At 36.9% G+C, this 27,172-nt stretch overlaps 1 protein-coding gene across 2 annotated transcripts in view; it reads right to left on the bottom strand.

The window, feature by feature from the left end:
• LOC145277565 (copine-3-like) overlaps positions 1-27,172 on the bottom strand; it is a 153,068-nt gene that overhangs the window by 94,751 nt on the left and 31,145 nt on the right. For both annotated transcript variants that reach the window (XM_080129050.1, XM_080129049.1), the window contains exon 2: positions 14,066-14,221. In XM_080129050.1, the coding sequence (XP_079985176.1) occupies positions 14,066-14,221 (156 nt within the window). The remainder of the gene's footprint in view (positions 1-14,065; positions 14,222-27,172) is intronic.

The raw sequence follows: 27,172 nt of genomic DNA, 5'->3' as shown, positions 1-27,172 counted from the left end.
AATAAAATAAAACACAAACTTCAATACATTCTGCAAATATCAATTGCATTCTGAGTGTGTGTGTGACACCATCAACCCTCTGAACGTTAAGGTCCACATCTACTACAGCTACTTTCGAGATTGCATTTGTCAGCAGAATAATGTTGAGGAAATTGTTTACCAACACACACAAAGGAGACTAAAATAGTATTGTTAATCAAGGTGTGGCAGTTTACGGGAACAAAAGACCGGATATATATTTAAAGTTACTGGCAGTTTTAAGTGTGGCGGTGGGTTTTGGGGCAGTTTATGATAGTCTTGGATTTGCAACACTTGACAACAGTTGAAGGCAGGTTGTAGGTTAGAGCAGACGGGGAAATGAATTGATCAAGTAACTGACAGAAAGTGATAGTGTATATACGTGTAATACTATCAATGTCTCTCCCCTCCAAGTGTTGGAAAATAGGAGATAGAAAAAAATATGTCAAAAAGAGCAAACTGCTATTTTCCACCACTTGGAGAGGAGGGGAGTTGATAGTATTACACATACATACAATATCACCTACACCCATTTACAAATAAAATCGTCCCATCACCAAGGATCAAATGCAAAAGATGATTGGTGATTATCTGATATCACCAAGTGTAAAAAATTTAGACTTTACACATTTTAAAATAATTGTTCCTAAATTGAATTTTTTCATCATGCTAACTAAAACACTTTAAAATATACTTTGTATTGTTTTTAATTTTAATGCATGTCTAATTATTACAACCTGAAATGAATAAATACTAAAAAGTGACATTCATTTTATTTGCAGAATATGTAATGGACTGGTTTTACAATAATAAGCAAATAAGATTTAAATGCTTATATGATACCATGTTCTGCCCTGCTCAACAACAAATCCCAACCCCAACATTGTTTCCATGGTCTTTATCTCCATCTTCTTTTCTGGTCGTGTCATCATCTCTCACATTGACAGCTGTTGTGAGGTGTGTACATGGATTCACAAATTTACATAGTCGATCGAGGCCTCTTTATCGTCGGTTAATGTCAGCTCATCTCAATTTACCCCAAGCCATGACCTATCTTCAACTGTATCAAACTAGAAAACTGTCCTCAACAGTCGCAAACCCAAGTCTATACATTAACTGCTGTAAATTATAGCAAAACTCATTGATACTCATAAAACTAATCATAAACTAACTTAATATTTGTGTTTTTTTAGCTACATCTTGATTAACAATACTATTTAAGTTGCCTTTTGTGTACCTTGGTGAACAACTATATATTTGGTCTGCTAGTAAACTTATTTCCTTTTTTTCTTTTAGACTTTCTAACACATGGGGGGGGGCCTCAACAGTATCACATTTATAACTTTCAACATTTGTTTTATTCGTTTTTGTAAATTTACCTAACAATGATTATTATTTTCTAAGGTGGAAGTCATTAAACAAAAATATTATAAACAGTAAACTATACAGATAGAGGAATCGTGTAATTTCTGTGGGTTTCTATTAGCAACTTTATATCTGATCATATCAACTTGCACAAGAGAAGTGACATGATCAGGTGACACCAATAAATTCATGCAACAATCCTATATACACTTCAGTTAAATGAAGTACCATTTACAACAGGTAAAATGCCATGAATTGCATGTCTTCAAAAATCCATAGCATAGCGGATAAAGTACTTAGAAATATTCAGTTTTAAAGTTAGACTCTTCAGGAGGTTGAGGATTCAATCCTTGGTGCGACTAACACTCAAAATACAATTATAAATTACTTAGGCTTTCTACCCAGTCATGGCTGATAAAACGAGAGCATGCTACCCCCATAAATAAAATAAAGAATTCTGTTACAAAATTTTATATAAATTGCAAAATTTGACAGAAAGCTCCCGCAAGCTCAACAAGATACACCTGAAGACATTTTTTTCATTTTATGTTGAATTTACTCATAACGGCACTAGTTGAATTTCAGGAGACCCCCCACCCCCTCGCTGTTCTTTTATATCGCAGTTTCTTAAACGTCACTCGCAAAAAATTCAGAAAGCGATCACGTTTTTGTTTTAACGGTTCATTAAAAAAAAAAAAGAAAAAAAATCTTTTGGGACGCTGATATTAAAGCTAAGTCTTCTCAAATCAGTTTGCACTCTGGAGACGAATGCGTGTTCGCGATAAGTGTATTTTAATTTTTATGTTTAATTTCTAATATTAATAACTACATTCTATTTCAGTACTTAATTTATATTTTTATCTCCTGATTGTTTTATTTAATGATAGCGTTTTCTCGTCATAAATGTTTATTATATCTACCATGTTGATTGCATGAACAGATTAGGAAATTGTATTCATTGTTAATTCGTGAGATGTGAATCTATCACCATACGTTCCCTTTAAAAAACACGCCAGTTGGACTTTTATTAAGTACAATACTTAATAGATTTTTTTTTTTTTTTTTTTTTTAAAGGAGAGTAGAGAACGTTTTGTGGAAGCGTTGTCGGCAGCTCCAGTTACTCTTGCTTCTCTTTATTTGTCCCTCAGTCCTCATTTTTTTAATGAGTGATTTTTCTGACAAAGGGAGAAGAAAAAGCTGTTTTCTAGGTTGGCAGTATTTTGCGTGAACAGTCGATAGAGATGGCGGAAATTTTCTGTTCTATGTCTATCCTTGTAGCCATGTTACTAGTAAGGGTGCTGGAGGTAAACGTTTTATCTGGGCTGACGTTATCCGCCTGATAGTCAGGGACCCGAACCTTGGATTAACGACTAAGGAGGCTGTCCTATCAGCAGGCGCAAAGTACTGGGGCTGCTGTATTGCCATTTGGTGAATGGATTCTGGACCATGCAGTAGTCTCTGGTGGGGCCTCTCGATGCCATACTAGTGGGTAATTGTTACGGCTTTACCTTATCATGTGCTACAAAAAAAAAAAAAAAAAATTCTTCGTTACTTTTCTCTCTTTGTTTCCCCTCTCTGTCCTGCTCTAAGCAAGTCTGACGACCTAGTCCACAAACTCCAAAATTCCATCAAGACAAGTTTCAATAAAAAATACACGATTAAACGCGGATCTGAAACTTCCAATGTAGACCCCCACTACCATGTCTCCTCCAACATCTGGGGGTCTACGTTCTAACCTTCCAGAGGTTGAAGCCCAATTACAAGAGACTAAACCAGACCTTTTATTTTTAAGCGAAACTGGAATTGGACAGACTATTTCCCTAAATGAGTTCGTAATTAAAGGATACTCTAACCTAACTTCCAAATCTGACCCCCAAGATCGCCATGGGCATGGAATATGTGCCTATATAAAAGATGGCTTTCCATGTGGTAGGGACATCTCCAGAGAAGATCCTAACTTACCCTATATGTGCTTCCGAGTAGCACTAGCTCACACTACGGCATTTATATTTACTCTCTATCGCCCCCATAACAGCGGAGTTACTATCTTTAAAAGCATATCTGAGAAAATTGACCAAGTTCTATCAGCATATCCTTCAGCTAACATTCACGTATGTGGAGACTTCAATGTTCACAATGTGGAATGGTTGACCCACTCAAACAAGACCGATGATGAGGGGAGATTCTGTCATGATTTCTCCATTACTTATGACCTCACTCAGATTGTTCAGGAACCCACCCGTGTGCCCGACAATGACAGCCAGTATGCAAGTCTCCTAGACCTTTTTCTCACAACTTGCCCTGAACTATATTCAGTTTCCGTTCTGTCTCCTCTTGGATCTTCCGACCACTCAGTTGTATCAATTAAGATAAAAATGAAATGTAATAAGTCCTCAGACATACCTCTCCATCGTACAGTATATCAATACACTTTGGCTGACTGGGATAGTTTCCGTACATTTATATCGGATCTTCCTCTGCGTTCCATGTTTAAAAAGGATGTGTCGTCTATAGTATCAGACCTGATAGAATGGTTAATTGTAGGTATAGACAATTTTATACCCTCGAAAAAGTTCCAGCATAAACCTAACAGCCAGCCATGGTTTTCTCCAGAATGTGCTGCTGCTATTGCGCACAGAAATCACTTTTTCCACTGCTTCCAACATAATAGATGTATGGAAACTAAAGCCGATTTCAGGACTGCCAGCAACCATTGTAAGAAAGTAATAAAGAACACAAGAGAGTTGTGTGCTCAGTCCGTCAAGTCCAAAGTAGCTGAGCAGCGGCTTGGTTCCCACCAGTTTTGGCAAATTGCAAACAGAATCCTGAACAGAAGCGTGTGCTCTATCCCAACTATCATCAATGGACCGGAGTTAATCTCGTCAGCATCAAACAAAGCCAAACTCTTTGCCAAGAACTTTGCAGCTAATTCTACCCTTTGCGACCAAGGCCACCAACCCCCAATATTTCCTCCTGTATCAGAAAACACACTATGTGATATACAAATATCTGTATGTGATGTTGCTAATCAAAAGCTAATCAAAAACCTTGATTCCAGTAAAGCAACCGGCCCTGACGGTATTCCAATTATAGTACTCAAAAAACTTAAACCAGACCTAGCACCCATACTTACAAAACTGTTTAAACATTGTCTTAAGGAGAATTGCTTCCCATCACCCTGGAAAATCTCATCAGTATGCCCTGTATTTAAGAATTCAGGTGATCGTTCATCCCCCTCTCAGTACAGGCCAATAAGTCTCCTGTGCATCATGAGTAAGTTGCTGAAATCTGTTAAATAGAGAAGTAATCAACCATCTCAGCAAAATTAACCTTCTTAGTGACACTCAATATGGTTTCCGTTCTGCTAGATCTACAGCAGATGTGCTTACAGTTATATCTCATAGGATTAGCGAATCTCTCGACAGAGGCAACCTTTCTAGGGCAATTGCTCTTGACATATCAAAGGCCTTTGATAGGGTATGGCATAAAGGTTTACTTCACAAGATCTCCAGCTATGGCATAGCTGGAAATGTCTTCTCAATTTTTTTTTTAATTTTTTTTTTTTATTACATTTTCACCCCAAACAAGTTAAATTGCCACTTTGGTGTAGGGGGCTACTATCAGGGGCAACACTACTGGGGTACTATGTAGGAATTTAGGCAGCAAGGTGTCGGTTCACATTACACTTGAACTTCTGCACGTCAGTACTGTTGGGGAAGCAGGGACCTGGAATGGAATTCCAGAGTTTAGCGGTTCTGGGGAAGAAACTAGTGGAGTAAAAAGATCTTTTACATCTAGGGATCTCTACAGTGTGGGGGTGGGATTTAGCAGCCTGTCGGGTTTGTCGAGGGTGCTCACGTCGTGGGGGCACAAGTGATTGCAGTTCGTCAGAGCATTCACCACTAAAATACTTGTAGAAAAGGCAGAGGGATGCAACATTTCGTCGGTGGGACAGAGGCTGAAGCTTAGATGCCAGTTCAGGGCCTATCAGGTTTGCGACTCTTTTGAACCTTGTCAAGGAGCGAGAGACTAGTAGCAGATGCACCAGCCCAGATGTGGCAGCAATACTCCATACATGGGCGAATGGTGGCCTTATAGAGGTACAGGATACTTTCGGGTGTTAGTAGTTTTCTAGCACGGTAGAGAGAGCCCACCTTTCTTGCAGCGGCCCTGGCAATGCCTTCAATGTAATTGTTCCAACTCATGTTTCCTGTGAACGTTAGGCCAAGGAGTTTGAAAGATGGACTCTCAGATAAAGAGTCATTGGCCATTGCTATGGGTGGTAGAGAGGGTTTCTTGTAGTTATTGAATGAAACTAGTTTAGTCTTGGCAGCATTGAACGCGACCAACCACTTTTGTCCCCATTCCACTACAGATTGGAGGTCTTCCTCTAGTGTTTCTGCCATTTCTTTAGAAATGTGTTCATTCGTCTTCCTGTCGTGCCTGCCATAGAGTGTAGTGTCATCAGCATATATACCCATCTCAGAGGCAATGTTGTCGGGGAGGTCATTTATGAATATCAGGAACAATAGAGGTCCAAGGATAGAACCCTGGGGCACTCCCGCATTTATATCATATTGTTTAGATGTACGACCGTCGAGGACAACCTGGATTTTTCTCTTATCTAAGAAGGATTTAATTATGTTAAGTATTCTACCAGTGATACCGTATGATCTGATTTTACTGAGGAGACCCTCATGCCATACCCTGTCAAAAGCCTTAGATATATCTAGAGCTACCACTCTGCCCTCCCCCGCTTTGTCCAGTGAATGGTATATACGCTCAGAGATCACAGTCAGGATGTCTGCTGTGGAACGGGCTTGTCTAAATCCATATTGTTTGTCAGTCAGTAGTTTAGCATCTGTAAGATGATGGACTAGAGCATGGTTAATTATGGTCTCAAATATTTTGGCAAAAAGTGGGAGGAGGCTAATGGGGCGATAATTTGATGGGTCTGTCCTTTCGCCAGAATTCTTGAATACTGGTACAACAGAAGCAGTTTTCCAACCTCTGATAGGTTCATAAGAGTAGTAGTTGATGGGCAAAAATCAGAAGCTCACAATATAAATGCTGGAGTCTCTCAGGGGTCCATCCTGGGCCCAACTCTTTTCCTGATCTACATTAATGATCTTCCAAATCACATCTTTACATCATTCGTAGACATTTTTGCTCACGACACTACCATCTATGGTAGCACATCTAAGACAGTAAACGACCAAGTTCTCTCCGATTCTCTCTCCTCTGATCTTGATCACGTTGTACAATGGGGAAAGGAGTGGCTGGTTACTTTTAATGCATCTAAAACCAAGCTTCTATCTTTACATCATTAACGTTCTGATCCCCATCTGGCATCAATTAAAATGAATGGCTCTCGTCTTGGGGAGGCCTCAAGTTTTGACAGGCTTCTGGGCTTGACCTTTACTCCTGATCTTAATTGGAGTACGTACATCAAATCTGCTGCCAAGGCCACTGGAAAAATGGTCGGATCCTTCTATCGATCCAGTAGATATCTCACTGCTGATGCAATTCTCTATCTATATAAGAGCCAGATACGTCCAAGGATGGAATACTGTTGCCACATATGGGCAGGAGCTGCTAGAAAGGACTTGGCCTGCCTTGATAGGGTTCAAAATAGACTTCGTGGCCTGGTGAGAGATGTCCTTTTCTCTTCGCTGCAACCTCTATCTCACAGAAGAGATGTTGCGAGTTTGTCTTTGCTTTATCGTTATTTTCATGGAAAGTGTTCAACTGAGCTTCAATCTATGGTCCCCCCTTGCCAAACTTTCACAAGAAACACTAGACTAGCTGAAAACATTATCAATAATTTTCCCCACTCTTTACCTGTACCTAAACCTAAACATAGATTCCATGATCAAAGCTTCTCTCTTAGAACTGCACGCCTGTGGAATTGTCTTCCGTTTTCCTGCTTTCCAGCTGTCTATAATATGGTTGTCTTCAAGTCCAACATGAACAAGTTTCTGATGAGCCGTTCCACTTAAGTTAACAAATTTACCGAACTTCCATTACTATCGATTACTATATTGTCCTTTTGACTACTCTACACTCTTTAGCCCTTATCCTTGAGTGGCCTATAACTACAGTTAGTTTTTAATAAATTATTAAGTATTGTGTAATTAAAGTTACTTTTTAACAATATTTTATGGAGTCTTGTTGCTACATCTGATGCATCTACCACTACTCTCTCACCTTTAGACAGTGTCTAAAAGAATCTCAAATCGGTCATGCTCCAACCTCTGTCCAGTCACTTCAACATTGCATCCCTGTGCCTGTTTTACAAGTCCTTTAATGGAATGTAGTTTGATGAATTCTTAATACTTGTGCCCCCCTCGACGTAAATATTCCCAACTAACATAACAAGCAACACAATTCCACCCCTGTAATGTTAAAGTCCCTAGATGCCAGAAAGTCTTCTACTCTAAGAGCTTCTTCCCTCAAACTGATAAACTTTGGAATTCCCACTCCATATCCTAATTCCACGACTGTACTAACATGCAAAAGTTTAAATGTATTGTGAACAAACTCTGCTCATAGTCCCCTTTGTTAGACATGATCCCAAATAGTAGCTCTAACGTTCCAAGTGGCTATATGCCTTGTTTGGGATGAAAAATAGTAGACAAAAACAAGGGAATTCTTTTACTTCTCCTATATTAACTTTAAAATGGTATTATCTTTGGGATGTTTAAAGAACAATCAATCATTAGTTTTGCTTTGTAAAATGATGTGGACGATGTTAGGCACAACATCTAAATTGCACCCTTAATGTTATAAAACAGTATTGAGATATTCAAGTCAGTTTAAGCTTTCTTCTATTTGTTTTATTATTATTATTAATTCATATTAGAACACAATATCAGTTAGTTGAACACAAGATTACTTTGGAGGTGAATTCATATCTTCCTTAACATTATTAGTGTATTGTTGATTGTTGCAATGGCATTCAGCTTGGTTGGGTTCGCCTGATTTCTTTCCTGGCGTGCACATGGCAGACATTCCTTACATGGCAGTCTTGAGCAAGGTCGCACAGATAATTATTTCACCACTTCTGAACTTGAATGCTCAACCAAGTCTTTAGCAACTTACTTGCACCACCCAAGCAAATAATCATGATAGATTTAACAATATTTCAACTTGGTATAGTCAACTTCATAGATCATGACAGTATAAGACCATGTGCGCTATCTTGCTCAACAACAATCACAACCCAAACAAAGCCTCTTTGTTGTCAGTTGATCAATTCATTTCCTCATCTGCTTTGAGCTACAACCTGCATTCTTACTATATCAAACCCGCAACTGTTGGCAATTCTGTCATCAACCATCAAAAACTCAAGACGGTCCACAAACCATCCTCAACTGTCACAAAACTTATTGACACTCCTAAAACTAACTTTAAAATATACTAACCTTCTTTGCCCCAATCATTGACACATCTTGACCAACAATTCAACCTCAATTTCCCTTCATGTACCTTGGCGATCAACTCCATATCCATTACCTTTGAACCGATAAACTGGTTTCTTCTTGTCTTTTGTCATACTTCTTTACTTTTTATTTTTACTTCCTAATACTTGGGAGGAGAGGGGGGGGGAACGCCGATAGTATCACAACAGTATTTAACCATACATGGAATTTCTGTGTCAAAGATTTTGATAATTCCTATCCACTTCCACATGTTTAGACAGTGCTCAAGTTACATAAGGAATCCATTTTATAATATATATATATCCATTATAAGAAACCTTTCTAAACACTAATTGCCATGGCTGATAGCATTCCTCTCAAGAATTCAAACTCCTTAACCTAAAATTCAAAGGTAACATAAATTGGGACAAATACATAGAAGATAATGCCAAAAGTCTACTGCAACAAAGATGGGCTTCCTCTACTATGTTAAAAAAATTTCTCATATCTGTCAATATCCTTTATATCTGTAAAACCACCATTCGCCAATGTATGGAGCATAGTTGCCACATCTGGGCTGGTGCCTCAGTTACTAGTCTCATTGTTTCATATGGCTTACTATTATACTAAACTGACCACATACAATAATAGAAGATGTATCAAGGAACAAAAATGGGTATGATAAAAGCACCCCTCACCACCAATAATTGGGAGCGAGGCCCCAGGGAGAAAACCCTATGCTCACTCACACTGTTTTACATAGAGCTACCAAATTTGGATGGATAACTCACCATGAGGAAAAAAAAAAAAACGACCTGCTAACATAATAGGTCCTGCAGTGTCTACCAAGCTCCAGCCTCTATCCCATCACTGCAATGCTACATCCCTGTGCTTGTCTTGCAAGTACTTTCACAGAATAACCTCCAACGAACTTACTGTGCTTGTATCAACTCAGCATAAGTACTAGAGGGCGGCAGTACTAGGGGTCTATCTTCAAAAAACATTTGCACCTAGCTTAATCTCTTCATTAGGATGATAATAGATAGAGAAAAAAGAATTTTTGAAAAAAAGTCATTTTTGGCATGTGGGGGGCTTTTTTTACGATATTGCCCCCCCCCCCCCGGGCCCAAAATCACCATTTGCAGCAAAAAATTTACATTATGCAAAATTGCATGCACCTAAACGTCCTAAATGGATACAAATTGGTATAGATAGTTGAGACTGATGATTTCTAGCCATTTTTGAGGCATTTTTGGGTTTATAGGATGAAAAGAAGGGCCAAAATGAGCCGAAATTTGCTCAAAATTACCCGAAATCTTAAAAAATCAGCTATTTGGCTACTATGTTACTCCTAAAACGTCCGAAATGACTATGAATGGACTTAGTTGGCTAAAACTTACATTACCCCATAATTTCTAGCTATTTTTGAGGCATTTTTGGGTTCCTAGGATAAAAAGAAGGGCCAAAATGAGCCGAAATTTGCCCAAAATTACCCGAAACTTAAAAAATCGGCTATTTGGCTACTATGTTACTCCTAAAACATTCCAAATGACTATGAGTGGACTTAGTTGGCTAGAACACACTGCAATGGAAATGGCTTCTTGATAACAACACTGCAATAGATTCTTATTCTATTCAACAGAAATTCATTTCTGCTGGGTCCTTCATTTCTCTTAGTGTCCTCCCCCACCCCAAAACTGTGAAAGGAATTAGTTCCATTTCACATAAAAGGGAAATCCCCCAAAGAACAGTTAATAAACCATGCAATGCAATGTTCACTTAATCCCCTAAGGGAAATTCCCAGAGAGACAAATAATAATTATGCACACAAAAACATTGAGGTGAAAAATTTGTTTCGAATAAGTGGCTTATTAAAGGCAGGGGATTGTATGTTGTTATGTCACATATACCTACATTGCTTAGTCAGTTTCTGTGAATGGTTTTTAAACTTGTTGATAGAATTTATGTCCCTGGTGGGGGGATGAAATTTTTGGAAGGCTGGGTGGGAGCCTTTTTGGGCAGGATCTGAAAAATTGGGAAAAACCTGTGGGGGACCTAACCCCCTAGGACACTGTGTTTCTACTGGGGTCTTCATTTATGCTGGGTCCTTTTTTATACTGGGTCCTTTATACCTGTCAGGTTCTTCATTTCAGTATACTGTAGTCCTTCATTTCTCTTCGGTCCTTCATTGTTGTAATGGATATTTCTACCAACTGGGTCCTTCAGATATGATGTTCGGTTTTCTTTTCTTTTACAGCTATCATCCAAAATGGTGAAGTATGCATTTGGCGCCAAACTTCCACTCGATGTGGACGTAGTTATGATGATAACCCGTGATGCGCCAGCCAGCCACCCGGGTAAAGAAACGAAACTCCGCACAAAGGTCATTAATGATTTCTCAAGTTCCATCATCCACTTATGGAGCAAGGCGTTTGGAGCTGAGTTCGTTCAGTCTCGTAAAGTTGTACAGCAGAAGATCAGAAAGTTGTTGAACAATCACTACAACGATTACTACGTGCTGTCTACCGGAGGCAAGAAACGTAAAACCGAACTTTTGGGGAAGAGTAAGCGACAACTGTTCACAGCATGGGCTGAAAATCATATGGTTCTGTTTGACCTCCTTAAAACCAGCGTAAACCCCGAGGACTTCGATGAAGACGAGCGAATCTTCTACCAGAACCAGAAGTCAAATCGAATTGGTGTCATCTCTAATGAAATTGATGAACGGTATTACAACCCATTGCTTCGCTCTGACAACCAAGTCTATCAGGAGGAGGAGGAGGAAAAGGGAGAGAATGTGGGTATTTGGCCCTTCTTTTCATCCTATAAACCCAAAAATGCCTCAAAAATGGCTAGAAATCATCAGTCTCAACTATCTATACCAATTTGTATCCATTTAGGACGTTTAGGTGCATGCAATTTTGCATAATGTAAATTTTTTGCTGCAAATGGTGATTTTGGCCCCCCGGGGGGGGGGGGGGGAGCACTATCGTAAAAAAAGCCCCCCACATGCCAAAAATGACTTTTTTTCAAAAATTCTTTTTTTCTCTATCTATTATCATCCTAATGAAGAGATTAAGCTAGGTGCAAATGTTTTTTGAAGATAGACCCCTAGTACTGCCGCCCTCTATAAGTACCTCTAATCAACCTAACAGCAAAATCCAACCCCTTCACTGTAAAGGTCCCCAGATGCTGGAAAACTTTTGACTCTAATAACTTCTTTCCTTTCACCACTTATATTTTTAAATTCCTCTCCAGCTCGCTATTTCCCATATTGTACCAACATGTAAAAATTTATATGTAATGCGAACAAACATCTTGCTGAACATCTCCCTACTTAGGTTGCCCTCTATAAATCCAGCCCTTTACATAAATTTTTAAATAACCAAGTCATTTTTGTTATTATAAAAAATGCAATAATTATTTTTATTACAATCATATTAGCCGTAGACATTCTTATATTAACATTTGTATCAGTAATTATTATGTGAACTTCTTAACAGAAAGACAAAACAAATATCAGGTTAAAAACTTCTTCCTTTACAACATTTTGAAATGTACGATAGTAAATGTGATAATAAATATCCAGGGAAAATTCTCCCTTCATAATACAGAACAAGTGCAAGCAAGAGAGAGAAAGAGAGAGAGGTGGTTGGTGAATCTTGGCTGGGGCTTCCTTACTGAGGCAATTGCTCTTGACATATCAGGGGCCATTGATGGGGTGTGGCATGGAGGTCTACTCCACGAGATCTCCAGCTACAGTATAGCTGGAAATGTCTTCTCAATTGTTGGGTCATTTCTCTCTGATAGGTTCATGAGAGTCATGGTTGATGGGCGGAAGTCAAAGGCTAATAGTGTTCATGCTGGAGTCCCTAAGAGTACCATCCTGGGCCCATCTCACTTCATGATCTACATCAATGGTCTCCTAGGTCACATCCTGGGATCATTTGTGGACATTTATGCTGACGATGTTTCCATCTGTGGCAACACTTCAAGTGTCGTGAGTGATCAGGTTCTCTTTCGTTTTCTCTTCTTTGGTCTTGGGCATGTGGTGCGGTGGGAGGGAGGTGGTTGGTTGGTTTTGATGCATCTAAAAGCAGGCTTCTATCTTTGCATCATAAACGCTCTGATCCTTGTCTGGCATCAATTGAAATGAATGGCTCTCATCTTGGAGAGGCTCCGGATCTGAAATGGAACATGTGCATAGAGTCCATTGCCAGGATTGCTAGAGGAATGGTGGGTTCATTCTACCACTCCAGTGGATGTCTCACTGCTGATGCAATTTTCTACCTGTATGGAAACCAAGTGCATCCAAGGATTGAGTGCAATTGCCACATCTGGGCAGGAGCTGGGGTGGGGGTGGGGGCTCTTATCCTACCCTGACAGAGTTCAAAATAGACTTCAGAGCCTAGTGGGTGAATGCCTTTTTCTCTTCACTGCAACCTCTTTCCCACAGAAGAGACATTACAAGCCTGTCTCTGCTATATCGTCATTTTCATGGCAAATGCTTATCTGAGCTCCAATCTATGGTGCCCCCTGCAAAACTTTCACGAAAGGTATTTGTCTAGTTGAAACCCTCATCATTAGTTTCCTTCACTCTTTATCTGTGCCTAAACCTGGCAGTGGATTCCGTGAACAAAGCTTCTGTCTTAAAACTGGCACCTTTGGAGCCCTCTCCTGTTTCACACTTTTCAGCTGACAACAATATGATTGCCTTCAACTCCAACGTAAACAAGTTCTTGATGAGCCGTCCCCTTAAGTAATCCAATTTACCAAATTTACACTGCTAGCAATTACTGCAATGTTGTCCCATTGACTACTGTACACTCATTAACCCTTATCCTCGAGTGGCCTCCTGACCTTGATAAGTGGTGACCCCCTTGTAAAAAAAAAAGATTGAGACAGAGAAAACAGAGAGAGAGAGAGAGAGAACGAAAAAGAAAAAGAGAATGAAAAGGAGAGAGAGAGAGAATGAAAAGGAGAGAATGAAAAAGAGAGAGAGAGCGAAAGAGAGAGAGAATGAAAAGGAGAGAGAGAGAGAATGAAAAGGAGAGAGAGAGAACGAAAAGGAGAGAGAGAGAGAACGAAAAGGAGAGAGAGAGAGAATAAAAATGAAAGACAGAGAGCGAAATGGAGAGAGAGAGAAAGAGAGAGAGAGCGAAATGGAGAGAGAGAGAGCGCGAAATGGAGAGAGAAAGAGAGAGAGCGAACAAAGAGAGTGAGAAAATCTGAGAGAATGTGAGAGAAGTGATTTAGTCTACCTCCTTCCAGCCTCCCCTTTCGAATATGTAAACAGCAGCAAGCGGATCTGATAAAGACATCACATCTTTGTTGAGCAGATTCCGACATTTTATGTATAACTCCACTAAGGTAACGCATTCGTCAGAAACGGGCGGGACAGAAGGATACATGGACATCTGAAAAAGAAAAAGAAAAAACATAAGAAAAAAGAAAAAATTATGCATTAATTAGATGTTATATAATCACATTAATTAGATTTTTTGGGGGGAAACGTTCAAGTAGTCGTACGATTACCATTGTACAAAGTGGAATGATAAATTTATTGCCCTAAAGAAAACAACACTACAGCTTTATTTAAAAACTTTTATTAAAAAAATCAATTCGAGTAACTTGATTATGTAGTAGAGCTGACATCTATTCAATGTAGCCGCCTTCAATCTCAATCACGGCTTCAATACAGGTCTGGAACTGTGAGCATGCCTTTTCCACAAGCACCGGCAAGAGCTCGGCAAATACTCAGCAGATGGTGGCGATTAGGCTGGCTTTGACGTTGTAAGAGGTCATGTTGGTGATGTTCTTGATGTATGATCAAACAAAGTAGTCCAGCGGATTCAAGTCGTGGGAGGAGGGCCAGTAAGAGAAGGGTACAAAATCATAGCACTTCTTCTGAAGCCAAGCCTGGATTTTTTTGGACTTGTGGGCCAGTGCCAAGTCTTGCTGCCACACCCACGGTTTTCTAGCAGCCACTTCATTGCACCAGGGGATCACCACACTCTTTAGCACATCCAAGTACACTTTGATGTTGACTTTTAAGCTGACTTTGAAGATGTGAGATGGCATGATGTGGCCCTCACTTGAAACCACACGAAAGACCATAACCATGGCCGGAAACTTCATTGAGCTGTGCCCTTAAGCATTGAACCATCTGGATTTGCATTTTGAGGGTGGTGGCAATGGTCCTGTTGTCATCACTTGGATCAGTAGAAAGCATGAGTTGTACAGCAAGGCATCTGTGATCTCGCTCATTGAATATTGTGTCAATTTCAGATATGAGAGAAGCCCCCTATCACTCTTAGGATTTGTACACAATTAGCCAACTAGTAATTGGTCTGCAACAAAAAAAGAAAACTGGTTTTCATCAAATGGAAATGGAATCATGTCGTCTTTTCTAGGGCGACAATTTTATCATTCCACCCTGTATCTCTTTTTCCCTTTTCCTGGTAAAGTCCTCAACTTTAGCTATTCCTGGGTTCCAAATGGTCACTTGGTACCTGCTTACAAAAACGTTGCTGTGCTGATGAAGACTGCAGATCTCGAAGAATCCTGCTCCGTCAGCTTACCACTCCTCACCCCACATTGTCAAGATCGTGAGTGCAATCATCTAACGTTGGTTATTAGTGCTCATTTTTAAACAAGAAAAAAAAATATTGGATGATTTTTTTTATCATATAAAAATAATTATTTGAATAAAGGCTACAATATTGAGTTGGGGAAGAAAAAATGTATAATTGTACTTTTTATTTAAAGTGTTTTGGATTGGCTTTTGGTTCTTAAGTTCTAGACGATTTTAGTTGGTGACAGCAATCCCAAATCCGAGTGGCTAACTCAGAATGTGAATTCCTTTGGTGAGCAGAAGCAAATTGCTAACTTAACTTTTGCTTTTCATTATACTGATAATTTCTGCATCTCACTTTCCCCCTTACATATATAGAATTTTTTTTTCTTTCCCTCCAGCTCGTTTTCCGATCAGAGATTTTTGTGTTCCTAGATTCTAGAAAACAATCTTTCTACAGTTTTGTCTATAGCACCATCTACTGACCTCTGTGACCCTGTAAACAAAGGTCACACTCATTCGAATATCTTCATTCCTGAGAAATAAATTTGCGGTTCTCACTATATTTAATTACATTTCTTTTTTTCTCCCTTTTCAATCTGACAATATTGTCACACATACCAGCAAGGCCCCCCCCCCTGCCGTTGCCCGAAGCACAAATATCGTTATACTGTATTTGGTTGTTGTTGTTGTTATAGAAATCTCACTCCATCTCATCAACTCACTATGTTGTTTTGTTCCATTATCAAAATGTGAAGTCAATTACCAGAATGTCTATTTTCTTATCAAAGTTCAAATTCGCATTTTAAACTTTTGCCCATGTGTGAGAAACACAATCATGTATAAATGTTTTAATTATTTTGGATGAAGTAGAGTATAAGTTTATTTAATTTTATTCAATAAATCTAATGAACAAATGATATCTGAAGTAATTCAATTAAATTTTGATAAAATAACAAACAAAAAAATCGAAGGGCCAGCTTGCAACAGCTATTTTAAAAACATATTTCAAATTTAAAAAAGACCAATAAAATTATAAATATTAGTTTATTCGCATTGTTTGGATTCTTCAAACTACTCTTCACATCTTGATTGTTATTTGCACAATATTTTGTTTGCTGTAACGTTCAACCTTCTTCAGGTGTATCTTGTTGAACTCAGCATTTTCCATAAAAAAGAAACAATCGTATGGTTGTTGCCATTCAATCCTATTTTTTTTGTATGGTTGTCTCCATTGTATGGCACAATCACGTTAACACATTGGTTTTCGTTAGATCACCGAAGTTAAGCAACATTGAGCCTGGTTAGTATCAGATTGGTGATTAATTTGGAAATTCCAGACACTGTATGTAGGAGGATATCAACACCTTCCTGAAAGACTTGCAAAAACCTAACATCATCATTTTCCCTAACTGGGATATACATGCGACTGGGGACCGCTGAAGCAAATTGTAGCAAACCATTGTATGATTTCAATAGAATTTATTTTGTATTATTTAGATTCTTCAAACTACTGTTCTCATCTGGAGTGTTATTCACACAGCATTTTAGTCAATGTAATCAGACATTCTTCAGGTGTATCTCGTCAGAAATCTTTCTATCAAACTCGGGAATCTGCACGGAATTTCTAACAGAACCCTTTATTTAATCCACGTGCGTAGCATGCTCTCATTCTGTCAGATGTGACTGAGTAGAAGTCTTAAGTAATTCCATTTTGTTCGAAATTTTGTGTAGATTTTTAAGTTCAACAAAATACATTTGAAGAAAGTCAAAGGTTACATTGACTGAAACATTGTGAAAATAACATTCAAAGTGAGAACAGTAGTCCAAAGAATCCAAATAATATGAATTATCAGTCCTCATGTAAAAAGTTCAGAACTGTATGTAATAACTTCTTTTTTAGTAAGGTCCTTTTTTTCACACCGATTGTTGTTGCGTTCAACATGTTGTCATGAAATGATGATGGGTTTACTTTCAGCAGCCTTGTAATTCTTACTTTCTTTATTTTGTCTTTTAGTCCTGAGCAATGTTATTTTGTCTTTTAGTCCTGACCAATGTTATTTTCTCTTTTAGTCCTGACCAATGTTATTTTCTCTTTTAGTCCTGACCAATGTTATTTTCTCTTTTAGTCCTGACCAATGTTATTTTCTCTTTTAGTCCTGACCAATGTTATTTTCTCTTTTAGTCCTGACCAATGTTATTTTCTCTTTTAGTCCTGACCAATGTTATTTTCTCTTTTAGTCCTGAGCAATGTTTCTGATAAAGGAGGAAGAATTGCTGTTTTCTGAGTTGAAATCTCTCCATGTAACATTTATCATCGATTGGGGTTTGATCATTTTTTTTTAGTTTCTTACATCAAGTGAGTTCATATCTTGTCTGGAGCAATTTCCATAAATAAAAAAGTCACTTCATATTTGAATTGTGAATCTTCAATTCCTTTCTGATTTTTTCTACTATTCTCCTGCAGATTCTGAGAAAGTCTGAAATCTTATTTGTTCTTCTAACATGGATTCCAAGGAGAAAACTCTGTTTTCCACAAATATAGAAATTCAAAATCGTCAATTTTTCTACAAAAAGAAAAGGAATGGAACTAGTTAGATTTTATGAAGACAAAACTAACAATGAAAGCATAAAAGTTCAAATAAGAGATTTTCTTCATCATACATCGTCTTAATAATATCTAACCGTTGTTTCAACAAGACCACAAGGCAGGGCGACAAATTATTGCAAAAAACTTTTTTTACTGCATAAACACATACTTAAACATTGTTGATTTGCATTTGATCAATGTCAGAAAACTGTTGGTACTGTTTAGTGATGTGAACGATTGCATAATAGGGGAAGGATCTTTTTGGTAGCATTATCTCTGTCAAGTCTTGTGATCGTTATTTCTGATAAATAAATTAGGTATGGTCAAACATCTACCATTTTCAAGTAAACAAAGTCATTGCTGCCATAGCCACAAAAAATAAATGTATTTCAAAAAAATGAAAAAGGAATGATAATTCTTATTAGCAAGCCTGATGGACCAATATGCTACAAATGTGATAATCCGAATCACTTGTTTTTTTGTTTTTTTACACAGGAGTTACCGCTTATCAAGTGTTATCAGGAGTTACTCATTAACCCTTCTCTTCGAGACCACTCAAAGAGAAGGGTGAATGAGTGTACAGTAGTCAATGGGGCAATATCATAATTGTTAGTAGTGGAAATTTGGTAAATTGGATTATTTAAGGGAACAGCTCATCAAGAACTTGTTTACATTAGACTTGAAGACAGCCATATTGTAGTCAGTTGGAAAACAGGGAAATGTAAGAAAGTTCTACAGGTGTGCCATTCTAAGAAAGAAGCTTTCTTCGTGGAATCTATGTTTAGGTTTCGAGTCATGTGACATGCTGAAGTTTAAATGTAATGTGAAGAGATCTCAATGCTCAACTCCTCACAGTTTCCTGTTAGACATAATTCCAAATAGTATCCCCTTACATTTCAAGAAGCAATATACCTTGTTTGCATGCAAAAACTGGCAGCAGTACTTAAAAACAGGTCACAAAATTCTATGGGACATGGACGTATAAACAGATAAACCCATCCCAACAAGAAGACTCGATGTCATAATAATTAAGAAAAAATCCTGCCAGATTGTAGAGCAAATTGTGGTTTACCATTAAAGCGTCGGCACGTGTGTGCGTCATGTAGAATCAAGCTGTTGGGGAGAGGGAAGAAAGAATCACGATGGCAGCACCCACAACTTTTGTAACTAAGGAGTCTTGCAAAGTGATGGAAAATCACGCATTTCATGTGCAAAATCTTGCCGTGCATCTGCATAAAAAGAGGTCTCAGGAAGAACATGAACGAATGATGATAAGAATCTCTGGAGACTATTGTTGCGTGTTACTGAGTCACTTTGCTGTCTTGCCTTTTTTTTTATTCCTTTTTTCTCTCCTTTTTTGTGTGTTACAGACAACATTGTTCCTTTAAAACTGTCCCTGCCTAATGTCTTGTTGGTGCGGTCGGTTAAAACGGCTCTCAGTTTTTATTTTATGTTTTTTTTAATTTTTTACGCAGAGATGAAATTGATTGGGTTTAGTCTTATTTTTTTTATGGTCATGGTATTGAAAGTCGGTTGGATAAATCATAGGAATATAACAGTAGGCCTTTTGTTTAATTCGAAAGCCTTATTACATGGAAATCAGGCTCACAGGCCGGTCAGAATGCTTTCACAAGCTGGATCTAGCCTGTAAACCATAGGTTACTGACCCATGGTCTGAAGTCTTAATTTTGTATAGTTTGTAGTTTTTATAGGATTTGCATGTGGTATTGTAGACAATACATCCATAGTAAAGTTAGTATTTAAATAATTACTTTAAAACAATAATAAATTATGAATTAAAGATGTATTTTTTTAATGAAATTGGAGTACTTGTGCAGAAAGGTTACCAGGCTGAAGACGAAGTTTCAGTAGAGTTTTCCGGCAGATAATGTAAACTGCCAGGATATGCTGAAGAATTTAGCCAATGAAATTTTAATAAGTAAACAAGAAAAGATAATTCAATTAATTTGACAACTTTGTGAAAATCAATATGAATTTATTGCAGCTAGAAGAAAGACTACAGTCACTGGAAAAAGTAACAGAATTTTGCCAGATAGAAGAAAAACTAATTGGCAAAAGTAAAAGTTGCTGAACTTGCTAGCATCTGTGCACTTCGAAAAAAAATTTGAAAAACTATACATGGAGGTGTAAAAATTCCAAATGCAGAACATTGTGTTGTGTTAAGGGACGTTTTTCTCAGGGACCAGGCTGGAAATTTCACAGATAATAAAGTACATATATCTGTGGTTGCACGATTGGCAACTCTAAGAAATGTATGACATGAGTGTGACATTAGCTTCGTACATACTACCACAGACTGGAAGAACTTCATGTGAGATATATGCGCAGAGTACTTTCTGAGGAATCCTTGGCAGACCAGAGGCCCAGGGCATATGATGAGAGGTGAATGAAAATTTTTATTTACAGATTGTTCAGAGTCAAGACGAACCAGTAGAAGAAGGTATGTGTTCTTTTGTCTGGTGTGCCACAGACAAAGATATTGTCGTTTTGTTAAAAGAACTGTATATCATATGTTATTGCCCCATTATTGAACTGTTTATTAAATGTCTAAACACTGACATATGCATACACATGCTAGATGACAGTTTGCTATGAACACATGTACACACATATATTTCAGAGACATGAATATATACGCATTATATAGACTGGCTATATAACATCCAAAACAATTTCTGATCGTCTTCTTCATTTTACAATACTTCTAACATTTGGAGTAAAATGAATAAAGAAATAAATAACAAAGATACCAAAAAACCAACAACAACAAAAAAAGTCTGACATCTGCTGTTATAATTTTTTGTTGTTTTGTTTTGATATTGTTAAAAAAAAAAAAAACATTTAAATAAATATTTATTCTGGTTCAGTGTTTTTTTTTATTCATTTTTTTCTTAAGAGGTTATCCATAAAAAACGACCTTTTTTGTCTTCACTAAAACATTATGCTTTGAATAAAATAAAATATGCATCAAGTGTGCTTGAAAGCCAAATCACAACGTAATATTAGGAAAATAAACAAATATGTTACTTGTTTGAAATTTATCAGAAATATATTTCAGAGGTATACTCCATCTTCAGTGTGTTGTTTTGTTTCTTTTTTTTTCCTTTTCTTCTTCCTTGCCATGTTGTAAAGTTGGAGAAAGAAGTCTGTTTGTAAAGAGCCGTGCGTACGTATGTCGGCAAATCAAATGAGGTATAGGTTGTTTAAACAGTTACAATCAATTTAGCTTAAATTTGCGTTTTTTGAAAAAATGAAAAGTCCGGACTTTCTTTTTGGCTGCACTATATATATATATATATATATATATATATATATATATATATATATATATATATATGAACACAATTTAAGACTGTAAATTATACTTCATATGAATTTATTGTTTGACAAGATACTCAAATAAGAAATATTAAGATTCCTGCTAATATCTTTCCTCTGACGAGAAGAACACGTTTCTTTAAAACTCTGTGGATTAAGGAAATCTTAATATTTCTTATTTGAGTATCCTGTCAAACAAAAAATTCGTGTAAATTATAATTTACAGTCTTAAATTTATGTTCTTCTATGACAAGTTCTATTTCCTATCTTGGTTGTATTGAACTTTTTTATTTGCTTGGGAATACTATATAAATATTAATATTTTATATTCACTTTAAGCTTTTGGATTGTAAACTTAAGTTTTACTTCTTGATTTTATATCTTCTAACTTGATTGATTAATTTTATTACTAAATAATTATTCAAGAGGATTTCACATGATCATTTGGAAATATATAAGGATGTTATATTGTGTGTGCTCGGGCATCCATTACTATGCTAAGCATAAAGGAAGAAGACACCTGATTGGCTAATAAATTTTGACATAAAAGAGCTTGTTTAAAAGTGAAGGTCAGTCAAGTTGAACGCTCCTAATAAGTCAGGTCAAACATGTTTCGTCTCTATCACTGACTCCTTTGTTAACAAATAAAATATGAATCCAGAAATTAAATGTAAAATTAAAAACCAGGTCATTTTTCTCAAAATATTCTTTTCATACGTGCAAAATTTTCATACCTTTTTTATCCCTTCATATTTTGTCAAATCGACGGACTTTTTTGCTTCTTTCTAATTCCATTTCTTAACACGTCTTCCCGCCTTCTCTCGGATGAAAGATTAGTAATTATTATTGTTTGTTAACATTACATTTAAACTTCTGCATGTTGGTACAGTCGGGGAAGGAGGATGTAAGGAGGGAAATCCAAAGTCTAGCAGTACAAAACAAGAAACTTTCAGAGTCAAAGGCTCTCTATCATCAGGGGAGACCTCTACAGTGCAGACTTAGGGTGTACTGATTAATCGGCAGATAATTGGTAATCGGACTAATTGGTCAATTTGCCGATTAATTACTTTTCTATTTCCTATTAAATTTAAATCATTTCATCGTTGTCAAGTGACCCAGCTTTGACACATTAACATATCAACGGCTAACTTAACTTAACAATTGTTAAGTGTCTGGCCACAATTATAGCCGTTTGTCTTTATTAAATAAAATTACAAAATACAATTTCTAATTTTTAAATGAATTGTAATGCTTGTATTTCTGTTGTAGTTGCAGTTTCCAGGTTTAACTCAGCTTCTATGTGCTCTAAGTTTTGATTTGTTACTGTACGCTTATTCGAAGCTAATTTGTCAAACAGGCTTGAAAGAGATACAGTTTTACTTTCACTTTGATGTTCTTGACCCTCAACAGAGCTTGAAAATGTGTATCCTGCCGATTCTGCTTCATTATCATCAGTGGAAAGTAGATGTAGAATCCAATTCTTAGTATTTTCCATGTCATTCTTTTGAAATTTAAATGTGAATCTTGGATCTAGAGAAGTAGACACATAAGTTTTTATCATTTAGATAGGATGAAAATCTTGTTTCCATTGATTCATTGAATTCTTTAACAGTGGTAAGGATTCCACTAAAGTCAGAAATATCAAAATTAGATTGGATAGCTTTTGAAAGAAATAACCTCAAGGCTAAAATTGCAGGTATTAGGATTCAGTAACTGGGCAATTTTGTGAACAAGTTCCCAATGGTAAATTAAGGTAGGAATTTTATAGCATCGCAAATTCTCGTATGTAAAAAAAAAATGACTCGATTTCTTATTCAAAATTTCCCTTTTTTGCGAATCATTCTGCTTCACAAATATGCCACGAAAAAGTCATTTCTGATTAATGTTTACCAGATAAAAAATATTGTTATTCTGAAAAACAAGTTCGTTTGCTTATTTTAAAATTGGTAAACATTAATCAGAAAGGAACTTTTTCTGGGCATTCAATGTAAAGCAGAACGGTCCACGCAAACCAGAAATAAATCAATTGTAAACAATCACGTTAACTTGAATAAAGCCAATACAAAAATAAAATAATGATGTTAAAATAATAAAAAAAAACAATAGTACTTATGCAGAGAACTTTTTTGAAAACGCATTTCTTAACATGTGGAGGAGAGGGTGTTTTTCTAACTAGTCTGTACTTTCACCTAACAATTTAATAAATAATACAAAACAAGTGATTTGTGCCACAAGCATTGAAGAAGGACAACTGAAGTTTTTTCTCTGTGTTTGACTTGAGAAGAGGTTGAGGGAACTACCTCAAATTGATGAATATGATAAGTGCCAAGCTAAGAATTCAACAGAATTCGCAAAGAAATACCAATTGCATTAAAAACTATCATTGATAACATGCAGCTCTCTTTTATTAAATTAATGTTGAACATGTTCGTTTACTTAATTACATTGCCATGATAAACAAAGTGAAAAATAATACATAAAATTATTACATTTTCTTGAAGATACTATTTTAGAAGTACATGGTGTAAAAAAAGCTGACATTTGGATATAGCATTCTACGATATGTATGGATTAGGCATGTAATATTCCAGATCTGTACATTTTAATAGTTTTTGTGATATGTGATTTTCAAATTAGTATAGGTTTACAATGGGGAGCTGGATTTTTCCCACATTAAAAACCGACCTTGTGTCTATCTCTGCTCTCGTGGAGAGACAAGTTAATAGGAAAAATATTCATATTTTAATAAATGTATATTGGCATGTTTAATAACCTTAGACTATGATTTTAATTCAGCCAATGGCCATCTTCATGAAAGAGCAATTCTTATTTAGTTGAAGTACAGGAAGAATCGGCTATCAAAGACCAGAAGAAAATTGTTCTTTGAACATGAAGATATTTAGATTGCTTGAAATACTAATTACTTTTGCCAATCATAAACAGAACTAGAATTCAAGTAAGGTAATGTAGCAAGATTTAACTTGATGGAAATATGTTTAGAATTGCTTGTTTACATTTGTACTTGTCAGAAAATAATACACCAATCAAAATTTTAAATATTTTCAATTGTGAGCCAACTGAATAGTCATAAATGCTTTTATTTTCCTCAGTGTTAATATTTAGATTATGTTTAAACTGGTATTCTTCAGGTTCATTTACAATATTTTTCTACATTAAAAATCATTGTAGCTGTTGATTACACTGGGGAACACTATTTTTTTAAACTTTCTGTTGCATTTGATTTTTTAACTGATTTTGCAGGATTTTTAGGCGCTGATTTCAAATCTGAAATTAGTTTTTCTCCATAAGCTCTAGTTTTCATGCAATTCGAAATAGATGAAATAGTCTAAATATGAACTTACGTAACCCAAATCTAAGCATTTTGAGATTATATACATAGATAGATTCTAATATTTTTATCTGCCTTCTTTTTTCCAGATCAAACATGGCTTCCTCATCGAGACATCACTGTAGAAATGAGCCTGATGCCTTCTGTTACATCTGTGGTTGCTACACACTCCATCATCAGAGACGTAACATATCCTTGTTTGTGAAGCGAGCCTACAAGGCTTATTTTGAAGTTCATCTTGGTGACCAAGACAAGCAATGGGCTCCTCATGTTGTGTGCCACAATTGTGAGTAAATGCTCCGAAGCTGGACCAAAGGAAAACGCAATGGTCTGCCTTTTGGAGTTCCAATGATTTGGCGAGAACCCACCAACCATGTAACTGATTGCTACTTCTGCATGGTAAACACAGCGGGTGTGGGCAAGAAAAACAGACATAAGATCGTATATCCGAACATTTCCTCGCCTATTCGGCCTGCTCCGCACTCTGAAGAAGTTCCTGTTCCAGTTTTCAAAGGTTTGCCTTCATTAAACGATAAAGACATTGGACATGACACGGACGAGGAAGACAGTTGTGACAATGAATTACCAGAAACTGAGTGGGAACAACCCGAGGAATGTTCTTCAGAGACTGAATCTCCCCCCAAGCCTCTTCACCAGACTGAACTGAATGACTTAGTTTGGGATTTAGGTCTTTCAAAGAAAGCAGCTGAGCTTTTGGCATCAAGATTACAAGGCAAAAATCTTGTTGATCACACTGTGAAAGTATCATATTACAGAAAGCGTGACCAGCTTTTTGTGACCTTCTTTTCAGAAGACAGTTTGTTTACTGCCATGATATCCCAGGTCTTCTCAAAGAATTGGATGTTCCTCACTATGATCCAACTGAATGGCGGCTCTTTTTAGACAGTTCTAAGCGCAGTCTCAAGTGTGTTCTTTTGCATAATGGCAATGTTTACGGGGCAGTGCCTGTCGGTCATTCAGTTCATCTGCGGGAAGACTATGATGACATCAGAATGGTCATGGACTTCTTAAAATATCGTGAGCACAACTGGATCATTTGTGTAGACTTGAAAATGGTAAACTTCCTTCTTGGTCAACAGAAAGGTTTCACCAAGTTTCCATGTTATCTCTGCATGTGGGACAGTCCAGCACGAGACAGACACTGGGTCCAGAAGGACTGGCCTGTTCGTGAAACCCTTGAAGCAGGCATGCCAAATATCACACATGACCCAATTGTTAACAGAGATAGGATCATCTTTCCTCCTCTGCACATCAAATTAGGTTTGATGAAACAATTTGTCAAGGCACTGGATACCGAAGGTGAATGTTTCCAACACATCATCACAGCTATACCAGGGTTGTCGTTTGAGAAGATCAAAGCAGGTGTGTTTGATGGCCCACAGATTCGAACCCTCATTCGTGATGATCAATTTGTTGCCAAGATGACCGCCTTGGAGAAGGCAGCATGGTTATCCTTTGTGGCAGTCGTTCAGAACTTCCTTGGAAACAACAAGGCAGAGAACTACAATGAACTTGTGAACAGAATGCTCCTCGCTTTTCGTACTCTCAGGTGCAACATGAGCATCAAGCTTCATTTTTTGAACAGCCATCTTGACCAGTTCCCTGAAAACCTGGGGGCTGTGAGTGACGATTCTGCTTCATTATCATCAGTGGAAAGTAGATGTAGAATCCAATTCTTAGTGTTTTTCATGTCATTCTTTTTAAATTTAAATGTGAATCTGGGATCTAGGAAAGTAGACATATAAGTCTTTATCATTTAGCTAGGATGAAAATCTTGTTTTCATCGATTCATTGAATTGTTCAACAATGAGAAGGATTACATTGAAATCAGAAATACCAGAATTAGACTGGACAGCTTTTGAAAGAAATAACATCAAAGCTAAAATTGTAGATATTATCATCAATATGGTTGAAGTTCTGTAACTTGCTTTTTGGCGATTTCTTCAAATAGACTCAGTAACTGGGCAATTTTTTGAACAAGTCCTCAATGGTATATTGTTAATGTAGGAATAGCGTCACAAATTCTTGTATGAAAAAAATTAACAAATCTCTTATTAAAAAATTCTGATTTGTGCAAATCATTCTGCCTCACATTTATGCCATGAGGAAGTTCTTTCTAATTAATATTTGCCAGATAAAAAATATGGTTACTCTAGAAAACAGCCAAGTTCATTTACTTATTTTAAAATTGGCAAACATTAATCAGAAGGGACTTTTTCTGGGCATTTAACATAAAGCAGAACGGTCCGCGCAAACCAGAAATAAATCAATTGTAAACAATCACGTTAACTTGAATAAAGCCAATACAAAAATAAAATAAAGATGTTAAAACAATAAAAAAATAATAGTATTTATGCAGAGAACTTTTTTGGAAACTCATTTCTTAACATGTGGAGAAGAGGGTGTTTTTCTAACTAGTCTATACTTTCACCTAACAATTTAATAAACAATACAAAACAAGTGATTTGTGCCACAAGCATTGAAGAAGGACAACT

This window comes from Euprymna scolopes, chromosome 6 (genome assembly GCF_053919585.1).
Source record: "Euprymna scolopes isolate OS-2025 chromosome 6, ASM5391958v1, whole genome shotgun sequence".
NCBI classification, from domain to species: domain Eukaryota; kingdom Metazoa; phylum Mollusca; class Cephalopoda; order Sepiida; family Sepiolidae; genus Euprymna; species Euprymna scolopes.
This window is presented reverse-complemented; position numbering and strand designations above follow the sequence as displayed.